At 47.9% G+C, this 11,741-nt stretch overlaps 1 protein-coding gene across 1 annotated transcript; it reads left to right on the top strand.

The window, feature by feature from the left end:
- CDK9 (cyclin dependent kinase 9) lies at positions 1-10,580 on the top strand. Its single transcript, XM_083375213.1, has 7 exons — positions 1-107; positions 1,143-1,224; positions 3,646-3,736; positions 5,091-5,257; positions 6,639-6,810; positions 7,989-8,137; positions 9,079-10,580. Exons 1-7 carry the CDS (start codon positions 16-18, stop codon positions 9,442-9,444), a joined length of 1,119 nt encoding a protein of 372 aa, XP_083231339.1. The 5' UTR covers positions 1-15; the 3' UTR covers positions 9,445-10,580.
- The last annotated feature ends 1,161 nt before the right edge of the window (positions 10,581-11,741 follow it).

The following is an 11,741-nucleotide window of genomic DNA, read 5'->3' on the forward strand; positions in this document are numbered from 1 at the left end:
GTCGCGGGGACGGCCATGGCCAAGCAGTACGACGCGGCCGAGTGCCCGTACTGCGACGAGGTCTCCAAGTACGAGAAGCTGGCCAAGATCGGGCAGGGCACCTTCGGGTAAGGCGCGCCCGGCCCGGCCCTCCCACGTGGCCGGGGGCACCCCAGAGCCCATCGGGCTGAGCCCCGCCAGGCTCCCAGCCCCCTCCTTCCTCCCCAGCCGGACTGCAGCCTCCCTCCTGCCCGGCCCCAGCCGCTTGGCGCCCTGCTCGCCCTGGCAGGGGCAGGACCCCCGCCCCCATGCTGCACGGCCGCCCTGCGGGTCCGAGTTGGGGCTCTCTTGCGAGGGGAGGGACGGAGACCCATCGCTCCCGGCCGGGAGCGCCCCTCCCACCTGGAGTGGGGCAGCCTTGGGCTCCCCACCCGCCTTGGGGAGCCCCCTCTGTGCCCCCCCACCCAACCAGAGCCCCCCCCCCCGGTCTCCTAGCTCAGGAAGATGGGGTCTGTAGTGCAGGAAGCTGGGGGCCAGCTTAGTCGCCTTTTGCGCCTTTCCCACCACCCCCCCCCCAAATCTCTTGACCGTCTTCTTCCTCCTTTAATCCTCCCCAACACACACACAAACACACAAAGCCAGACACACAACCCTGGGGGCTTCCCCTGTGTATGGCCTTTAAGCGCCCCTCCTGGAATGGACTGAGCTGCCCTTAGATCTGCTCCACACACACACACACACACACACACACACACACACACACACCCAGCACAGGGACCCCCTTTGCCCCACCCTGGCGCTTCCGAATCTTGGCCTGGAGGGAGAGAGAGACCTCATGAGCTCAGCCAGCCGGTCCTCCGTCCTGCCGCTTGTGGGCCCAGCAGCCCTGCCTTTTCCAGCGTTGCTGGTCTCCCAGCAGCGGGGACATTCCGGATGGAATCCGGTAGCTCTTCTGCCCTCGGGTGTGTGTGTGTGTGTGTGTGTGTGTGTGTGTGTGTGTGTCCATCCTCCATCCGGCTCCCACTTAACCTATCATCCCCAGCTCCTCGGCCGGGTGGGCCTGGTGCACGCATTTCCACACCCCACACCCCCATTTTCGCGCCCCCTCCCCTCTTTGCTTAAACGGCCTCCCCTCTTCATGCCCTCCTCGGCTTTTCTTACAGGGAGGTCTTCAAAGCGAAGCACCGGCAGACGGGCAAAAAAGTGGCGCTGAAAAAAGTGTTGATGGAGAATGAAAAAGAAGGGGTGAGTGGCGCGGGGTTCGCCCCGCGCGTCTGGGTGGAAGAAAGAGGCAACGAGAGAAACGGCAAAGGGGAGGGATGGGAAAATCTGGGGTGCTTCTTCTGGGGGTGGAACAGAGCAACACATTTAAGGACCCAGATGAGGACCCAGATTGTTGGGGGCAATTAAGCTGACTTTGTAATAATGCCGCTTGGGGGGGGGGCAAAAGCCCTAATAAGCAGGCATATACATAGAATGAAGGCTACTGCTAAGCTTGTAAGCCGCCCGGAGTCTTCGGAGAAGGGCGGGATATAAATGGAATTAAAATAAAATAAAAATAAAACATACATAGAATGAAGGCTACTGCTAAGCTTGTAAGCCGCCCGGAGTCTTCGGAGAAGGGCGGGATATAAATGGAATTAAAATTAAAAAATAAATAAAATAAGGGCAGGCACTTTCAGGAAACCTGAAAATCAAGCACAACTTTCCGTTGTCCTAGCACTGATGCTGTAACCTGGTTTGGTAATGAAATGTCCGCAAGGAAACCACCAAGCTCGCAGCCCTTTTCTTCTCTTTTCTCCTCCTGTCTTTGACCTCTTCCATCCTTTTCCTTCTCCCCACAAGCCCCACTCTTCTACCACTGATGACGTAACCTAGTTTGGTCACGAAACGTCTGCAAGAAAACCAGGCAAGCTCAGAGACCATCATGGACCACCCCACCCGCCCCTGTTACTTTGATCTGGGCTCTGTGCCGCTCGGCAGATCTTATCCTCTTTAATTTTTATCAAGCCTAAATAAAACCTGATTAAACCTCTTCAAGCTGCCTAAATCGCCCCCGATTTTGCGATGGATTCTTTGGAGTGAGCATTTAGTTTATTGGAAAGGGTATAAGTTACACACCAAGCTCTGGGAAAGAGGTAAACCTGATCAGTTGATGTACTATCTCAGATTGCAAAGCTGGTTTTCTTTCTTCACCATCTTTTCGGGATCAAATTGATTGTGTGTCTGTGGCCGCGCCGTTCGTTGCCTCCTCCGAGTGACCAAACCGACTGGAATTCAGTGGGGACTCCCCATTATGTTTTTTTTTTGCAGCTTTAATTTAGAGCAGTAATAGAACTTACTCCATTTTAAAAAGTCACCACGTTGGAATGAGTCGGTATTGTGAAGTCCTTGGCGCTCTCCGAGTTGGGATGCTTTCTTGCAGACTGGAGGCTCAAACATATAGGGAACGGTTGCTGGAATTGGGTATGTGTAGTTTAACGAAGAGAAGAGTGAGGGGTGACATGATAGCAGTCTTCCGATCTCTCAGGGGCTGCCCCCAAAGAAGAGGGAGTCAAGCTATTCTCCAAAGCACCTGAAGCAACGGATGGAAACTAGTCAAGGAGAGAAGCAACCTGGAACTAAGGAGAAACTTCCTGACAGTTAGAACAATTAACCAGTGGAACAGCCTGCCTCCAGAAGTGGTGAATGCTCCAACACTGGAGGCTTTTAAGAAGAGAGTGGACAGCCATTTGCCTGAAATGGTATAAGGTTTCCTGCCTGAGCAGGGGGTTGGACTAGATGACCTCCAAGGTCCCTTCCAACTACTTCTACTTCTTCTTCTTCTTCTTCTTCTTCTTCTTCTTCTTCTTCTTCTTCTTCTTCTTCTTCTTCTTCTTCTTCTTCTTCTTCTTCTTCTTCTTCTTCTTCTGCTTATTATTATTATTATTATTATTATTATTATTATTATTATTATTATTATTATTATTATTATTATTATTATTATTATTATTATTATTATTATTATATGTCTCAACCATCCAGGTCATGGTTTGTCCCCAAAGGTGCTTTTTTTTTCTTTCTTCAGGGGGCAACTGGATTTTCTTTGGTTTGCCTTGAAGACGTTTCGCTTCTGATCCAAGAAGCTTCTTCGGTTCATATCAATCCTTTCGTACTCCACCATTCGGTCAGAACTGAAGAAGCTTCTTGGATGAGAAGCGAAGCGTCTTCAAGGAAAAAAAAACCAAGGAAGTCCAGTTGCCTCTTGAAAACAGCACCTTTGGGATTTTCTTGGAAACATTTCTCTGCCCAGCTGGGGAAAATCGTCACAGTGGGGAGTCGTTCTCTCTTGATAGTTTTTCTTATCACTGTTGCTGGGAGTTCTTGATTGTTCCCTGATAAGGTATTGTTTGATTGTTTGTATGAGTTGGTAGTTCCTTGACTGGGGTATTGTTTACTTGATTGTTGGTCTAGTTGTGTTAATCTCTGCTTATCTGTGTGATAATTAGCCGGCCTTGGGAGATCTTCCTGTTTTCTTTTAAATCCTCTCTTTTGAAGGACACAGTTTCCCAGTTGAAAATTATGGTGAGGTCTGTCCATGAGTTGTGATTTCAGTGCAAAACTTTAGCCAAGGAACCTGGCCTTCCCACCTTGGATGCAAATATGTTCTCTCTTTGTTCTCTCTAGTTTCCAATCACAGCTTTACGGGAGATTAAAATCCTGCAGTTGTTGAAACACGAAAATGTGGTCAACCTCATTGAAATATGCCGAACTAAAGGTAAGTTATCCAAACTTGCTGGGCTTAATTTTATCTGCTAAAACGAAAACCCCTAGTGAGGCCACGCCTGGAAAAAACTGCAGCCAATTTTGGCCACCGTATCGGAAAAAAGATGTTGAGAGTTTGCAAAAAAAAATTCAGAGAAGGGCATCTAAGGTGATCCGAGGCCTGGAGAACTAAAACGTATGAAGAACGGCTGCAGGAATTGGGTTTGGCTAGTTTAAAGAAGAGAAGAAACAGGGGAGACAGTATAGCAATGTTCCAGTATTTGAGGGACTGCCCCAAAGAAGAGGGGGTCAAATTGTTCTCCAAAGTAGCAGAGGGCAGAACAAGAAACAACGGTTGGAAACTGATCAAAGAGAGAAGCAACCTGGAATTAAGGAGAAACTTCGTGACAGTGAGGACAATTAACCAGTGGAACAGCTTCCTACCAGAAGTTGTGGGTGCTCCATCCCTGGAGGTTTTTAAGAAGAGACTGGACAGTCACCTGTCTGAGATGGCATAGGTTCTCCTGCTTGAGCGGGGGGCTGGACTAGAAGACCTCCAAGGTCCCTTCCAGCTCTATTCTATTCTAAATGTCAATTTAATGAATAGTTTGCAAGGGAAGGCCTCTGTGTTCCGATCAAATGGCTGTTAAATCTGAACTGGATGTCGCTGTTGTCATAATGTCATTTCAGTACAGGGAGTCCTTCATTTATGACCACGGTTGGGTGCAAAATTTCTATTGCCAGATGAGAAATTTTTTAAGTGAGGGTTGCCATTTTTTACGACCTTAACAGTTGTTCAATGATTCACTGCAGCTGTTAAGTTCGCAGCAAGTTTGTTAAGTGAATCAGGCTTGTCGGAAGGTTGCAAAGAGGGATCACATGACTCCAGGGACGCTGCAACCCGTCATAAATATGAGTCATTTGTCAAGCATCCGAATGTAAACCACGTGCCTGTCTGTCTGTCTGTCTGTCTGTCTGTCTATCTATCTATCTATCTATCTATCTATCTATCTATCTATCTATCTATCTATCTATCCTATCTGCTGTGGTGGCGCAGTGGTTAGAATGCAGTATTGCAGGCTAACTGCCCACTGCCAGGAGTTCGATCCTGACCGGCTCAAGGTTCACTCTGCTTTCCATCCTTCCGAGGTCGGTAAAACGAGGACCCCAGAATTTGGGGGCCATTGTCCGACTCTTCTATACCACTCAGAGAGTGCTGCAAAAAGCACTGTGAAGCGACATATAAGTCTAAATGCTATTGCTCTTGCTAATATAATCCATGGAGCCCAACAAGACGGCCGAACACAGATGAAGCTATTGGAATAGCCGGTAAAATTTGAGGTTCCGGTTTCCTGTCGTCCCTGCAGCCTCCCCGTACAATCGTTGCAAGGGCAGCATCTACCTGGTCTTCGACTTCTGCGAGCACGACCTGGCTGGCCTCCTCAGCAACGCTCACGTCAAGTTCACACTGTCGGAGATCAAGAAAGTGATGCAGATGCTCCTGAACGGACTCTACTACATCCATCGGAATAAGGTGAGAGGTCCCTGCGGGCTTCGTAGACCCTGGAGATCTAAGCTGGTCTTCCCTTGGGGGACACCCCACCCCACTCAGTTAGTTAGTAAAGACCCCTGGGCCTTTCTTTTGACCCAACGGAAGCAAAAGCCGTTACAGGTCAGTCCTCAGCTTAACGGCCGTTACTGAGTCCCAAATTTATGTCGCCAAGGGAGAAATGTGTTAAAAATTTGTCCCGTTTTACGACCTTCCTCGCCACCCTCGTTAAGTGAATCATTGCAGTTTGTTAAGTTTGAGTGACACGGTTGTTGAAGGGGATCCGGCTCCCCCCCCCTTTGTGCTTGTCAGAAGGGCGCAAAAAAGGGGTCACATGACCCCAGGACACTGCACTTATCATAAATGTGAGTTGGTTGTCAAGTGTCTGAATGTAAATCGTGCGACCGCGGGGGCGCCGCAGCAGTTGTTGGGTGTAAAAAACGGTCCTAAGTCTCACTTTTTCCCCCAGTGCCGTTGTAACTTGGAATGGTCGCTAAATGAACTGTTGGAAGTAGCGAAGCGGAATCTGCTGAAGTGGCCCACAAACGATATACTTAATTTCCCTTTTTTCCCCCAGGACTTTCACTTTGTTATCAGTCTTTGGCCAACTGAAAAGTTCCAGGTTGTTTATGCGCACCTGCTTCGTCTCCACATTCTTTTAAGTGGCCTGGGGCTGGATTTGCAGGTCTCCCAGCACTGCTTGGCTCCCAGTCTAACCTCCCCCCCTCCGTCCCATTGCACAATGTCAGATGCAAAGCGATGCTACTGACAATTTGCCTCTTTGTTTTCATTTTGCCATTAGAGCAGGGTGTCTTCAAACTTGGCCCTTTGATGACTTGCGGACTTCCAACGCCCAGAATTCCTCAGCCAGGCATGCCGGCTGAGGAATTCTGGGAGTTGGAAGTCCACAAGTCATCAAAGGGCCAAATTTGAAGACCCCTTCATTAGAGTAAAGGGGGTGGGGGGGAGGGAAATGGTGCTTTTGACTGGGTTAGTTAGAGAAACGAAACCTCCCCAATTCCGAGGAAGTTTGCTGAGAGTCAGCAGTCTGGAAACCTTTCAAGGACATTCTAGCAGGTGTGAAGAGGATAGCAGACGGTTTCTCATAACAGAAATTGTTCAGAGGAGTTACGTAAATATCTGGGGAAGTTTGGCTGGGAATGTCCTTGTTACGTGCTTTGGTCTGATGCCCTTTGGGATTTTATAGTTAGTTTTCATGCCATGAATCCAATAAACAGTGCGTTTTTCAGAAATGGAAGTAATGCCGGACTTTTTATTTGGATATTTGAGCTGGAGGTTGACAGCTAGCAGGATGGCGACCACGACAGACCACCCATGTCTCTCTCCACCTTTTTTTCCCTCCCAGATCCTTCACAGAGACATGAAAGCTGCCAACGTGCTCATCACCCGAGATGGCGTCTTGAAGTTGGCCGATTTTGGGTTGGCCCGGGCTTTCAGCCTGGCCAAGAACAGCCAGCCCAACCGCTACACGAACCGGGTGGTGACACTGTGGTACCGTCCACCAGAGCTGCTACTGGGTAAGAAGGACCGGTCAACATCTGTGGGTTGGATTGGGGACTGATGGAGTATCGGTCTTCAGGAGCTCCACGTGGGACTTCAGTTCCCATATGGCTGGGCTGGCTCACGGGCCTGGGTCAACTTTTGTGGACTGATGGATTATCAAGTTTCTGAGCTCCGTGTGGGACTTCAGTTCCCATATGGCTGGGCTGGCTCACGGGCCTGGGTCAACTTTTGTGGACTGATGGATTATCAAGTTTCTGAGCTCCGTGTGGGACTTCAGTTCCCATATGGCTGCGCTGGCTCATGGGCCTGGGTCAACTTTTGTGGACTGGTGGAGTATTGGTCTTCTGGAGCTCTGCATGGGACGTCAGTTCCCATATGGCTAGGCTGGCTCTTGGGCCTTGGGTCAACTTTTGTGGACTGATGGATTATCAAGTTTCTGAGCTCCGTGTGGGACCTCAGTTCCCATATGGCTGGGCTGGCTCATGGGCCTGGGTCAACTTTTGTGGACTGGTGGAGTATTGGTCTTCTGGAGCTCTGCATGGGACTTCAGTTCCCATATGGCTGGGCTGGCTTACGGGCCTGGGTCAACTTTTGTGGACTGATGGATTATCAAGTTTCTGAGCTCCGTGTGGGACTTCAGTTCCCATATGGCTGGGCTGGCTCATGGGCCTGGGTCAGCCTTTGTGGACTGATGAATTATTGAGCTTCTGGAGCTCCGCGTGGGACTTCAGTTCCCATATGGCTGGGCTGGCTTACGGGCCTGGGTCAACTTTTGTGGACTGATGGATTATCAAGTTTCTGAGCTCCGTGTGGGACTTCAGTTCCCATATGGCTGGGCTGGCTCATGGGCCTTGGGTCAGCTTTTGTGGACTGGTGGAGTATTGGTCTTCTGGAGCTCTGCATGGGACTTCAGTTCCCATAGGGCTGGGCTGGCTCATGAATTATGAGCCTTGGCTTCAACCAAGCCGTGGCTTTCCACATTGAGTTAGAGAAAAGATTTAGGGATTAGGAATTTAATTTGTATTAGTGAATGAGATACTCAGTCCTTTTGTTGAATGATTACTGTTGAATTCTGTTTTAAAAAAGAAATCAATCAAACTTTATAAAGAAAAGAAAACTCAACAATTGTTTTCCAGAGTAGCTGGAAGGTTTAGCCTTTAGAAAGATCAACTTGGGATTCCTTTTTTTTAAGGAGAACGCGATTATGGCCCCCCCATTGATCTGTGGGGTGGGGGCTGCATCATGGCGGAGATGTGGACACGGAGCCCCATCATGCAAGGCAACACCGAACAGCATCAGCTCACCCTGATCAGCCAGCTCTGCGGCTCCATCACGCCCGAGGTGAGAACCGGTAGACTTAAAAACCTCCAAGTGATGAGGGAGGGAGGAAGGAAAGAAGGAAGGAAAAAGAAGAATTAGCAGAAAAACAGAATTGACAGGGACCTTGGAGGTCATCTAGTCCAGCCCCCTGCTCAAGCGAGAGAACCTAGACCATCTCAGACAAGTGACTGTCCAGTCTCTTCTTAAAAATCTCCAGTGATGGAGTGCCCACGATTTCTGGTGGCAAGCTGTTCCACTGGTTGATTGTCCTCACTGTTAGGAAGTTTCTCCTTAGTTCCAGGTTGCTTGTCTCCTGGAATGGAGTGGAGTAGAGTAGAATGGAATGGAGTAGAATAGAATAGAGTGGAGAGTGGAGTGGAGTAGAGTTGAGTATGATGGAATGGAATGGAATGGAATGGAATGGAATGGAGCTGGAAGGGACCTTGGAGGTCTTCTAGTCCAGCCCCCTGCTCAAGCAGGAGAACGTATACCATCTCAGACAGGTGATTGTCCAGCCTCTTCTTAAAAACCTCCAGTGATGGAGCGCCCACGATTTCTGGTGGCAAGCTGTTCCACTGGTTGATTGTCCTCACTGTTAGGAAGTTTCTCCTTAATTCCAGGTTGCTTCTCTCCTTGATCAGTTTCCAACCATTGCTTCTTGTCCTGCCTTCAGGCGCTTTGGAGAATAGTTTGACCCCCCTCTTCTTGGTGGCAGGCCCCAAATACTGGAACACTACTATCCTGTCTCCCCTCTTTCCTCTTTTCTTTAGACTGGCCAAACCCAAGTCCCGCAGCCTGTTCTTCGTATGTTTTAGTCTCCAGGCCTTTAATCATCTTAGTTGCTCTTCTCTGAACTTTTTTTTCCCAAAGTCTCAACATCTTTTTTGTGGCAAAAATACCGGAATGCCGCCGTCAGGTCCCCCCTAGTCGTCCTTTTCTCTGAATTCCCCTTCTCCTTTCAGATCTGGCCCAACGTGGACAAATACGAACTCTACCAGAAGCTGGAGCTGCCCAAAGGTCAGAAGCGCAAGGTCAAGGAGAGGCTGAAGGCCTACGTGAAGGATCCCTACGCCCTGGATCTCATCGACAAGCTGCTGGTCCTGGATCCCGCCCAGCGGATCGACAGCGACGACGCCCTGAACCACGACTTCTTCTGGTCCGACCCCATGCCCTCCGACCTCAAGAACATGCTCTCCACCCACAACCAATCCATGTTCGAGTACTTGGCCCCGCCCAGGAGGAGAGGCGGGCACATGCCCCAGCAGCCGGCCAATCAGGGCAGGAACCCCGCGGCAACCAATCAGACTGAGTTCGACCGGGTCTTTTGAATCCGAGTGGCGTCGAGACGGAGATTTTAACGCATTGTGATTTCTTAGATTTTTTTTTTAATTATTTCTTCTTTCTTTTCTTATCTTTTTGGAGGGGCATAACAGAACAATGGGAATAGCTGGATTCGGATGAAAATTGCAATTTATGGAAAACCCTTCAAGGACCTCCACTGGACTCAGAGCCGTGGCGGAGAGCGAGTGACTTGCCTATATATATATATATGTATATATATATATATATTCCCCGAAACTCTTGCTTGTATCCCAAAATTCTTGTTTTCCTTTTCCTGGACTTTGGAAGGCTTTGCGGAGGGCAGGCAGGCTGGCTGGCACGAATCGGCTGCCGTAAATTTAATATTTCGCTGCAGGGAGACGAGACATGGCAGAAGAAGGGCTGTGCGATTGGGAATCCGATAAAAAAAAATCATAATGGATGCTTCTCCCATTCCTGGTCTTCTGGAAAAACCCGGGCTAGAGAATTTTGCTGGACATCGGTGACCGTCGACATGATCCCGGTGTTTGCTTCAGGCCTGTTTCTTGCAGCACGGGGAGACTCCCCCCTTTGATTTCCCCCCCTCCTCGCTTTCATTTTGCAATTTTTGCTTTCTTTTTTAAAGGAACACACACACACACACACACACACCACCTCCGTTTCCTGGGATAGCAAAAAAAAAAAAATCCAAGACGTGCTTCCTACTCTTCGGAAGCTTAGCTCTCTTTCAGGAGACTGAGTGAAGTGTTTTTTTTCTTTGTTTGTTTTTGGTTTTTTTTTTAAAAGAAAGGAAAAAAAATAACCATCGGCAATCCTGAAAAGTTTTTTTGGCTTCCTTCCTTCCTTTCCCATTCCAAGCTCTTCTGATTCTCCAGATCGAACCTTTTTTTTTTTTTTATCATGTTTGCCTCTTTTCGGGCGCTTTGGGATGAAAGCTTCCTCAAAAATGAATTAAAAATTGAACGAACGCATTTATCGATGACCTGCTTGGGTGGGACCGCATCCCCGTTCTTGAAACGCACAAAAGCGTCGGAGTTAGTACCTACTACGGATCATTTCACGTGAATTTAAAGGGAGATAGGAATGAATGAATGAATGTAATGCCAAAAAAAGAGAGATGAAATTAAAGCTATAAAAATAAAAACACGAGTGAAGGGTGTTTTTTGTGGGGGGGGGGGTTTGTTGTTGTTCTGTTCTTTTGTGACAAAATCAAACATCCAGAGACACGCCAAGCCAATGATTAACTCCATTGGCCCTTGTTTATTAAGGCTTGTTTGTGAGTTTCAATGCTGCGTGCAAAATGTAAATATTTACGAACGAAGGTTGTGTCCAAAACGTAAATATGTATGCACAAGGCTAGGAATCCCGGGGTGGTGTTATTGGCCATTCACAAAACTTGCTGAACAACACACACACACACACATTTTACACACACTTTTCTTTAAAAAGGGCAGGGAGGGCTTGGATTTTTCTCCCAGCTTCCAGGAACTTTTATGGCACAGCTGACTGTGTCCTTGTTCCCCCCCCCCACTCCAAACTGGGTGAAAAGTCAGCCGCTTTTAAACCCCGGTTAAACAAACCTGGTTGGGGTGCAATGCTCGCTGTGCTGTCAATGTTTACATTTGCTCCAAAATCGCCCCGGGAAGGCAGTTCTGGCTGAGCGGCTGAAGCTGAAGCTTTTCTGCTTCGGCTTTGTGATGGAAAGCGGGAAGATCCAAGCAACCCTGCAGGTATATTTCTGTTCCTGCCACCGGCTCAGGATGCAGGTCCAATCAAGTGAAATTAGAAATTAAATTTTGGTTTGCCACTAGGAGCGAAAGAAAATCTGGGACAGGGCTGTATATAGGTGGGCGGGAGGCCAATACTTGGCGCGTCCTTACTTTGCACGGGGGATTAACTGGAAAGTTGGTGTTTTGCGCTCGGCTGATCTCTTTGCTGACTGTTGGGCTGTAAATTAGGATTTTCTTTTTGCTCATGTTGCGTTCTTGCATTGTGTACCTGGCTGTCTTAGGTGAGATAAGCAGAATAGAATAGAATAGAATAGAATAGAATAGAATAGAATAGAATAGAATAGAATAGAATAGAATAGAATAGAATAGAATAGAATAGAATATAGAATATAGAATATAGAATATAGAATATAGAATATAGAATATAGAATATAGAATAGAATGAAATAAAAGAGAATATGGAATAAGAATAGAATAGAGTAGAAAATATGGAACAATAGAATAGAATTAGAATGGAATGGAATAGAATAAGGATATAGAATAGAATAAAGAATAGAATGGAATTAGAATGGAAT

Source organism: Vipera ursinii (assembly GCF_947247035.1).
Source record: "Vipera ursinii genome assembly, chromosome: 16".
Classification (NCBI taxonomy): Eukaryota; Metazoa; Chordata; class Lepidosauria; order Squamata; family Viperidae; genus Vipera; species Vipera ursinii.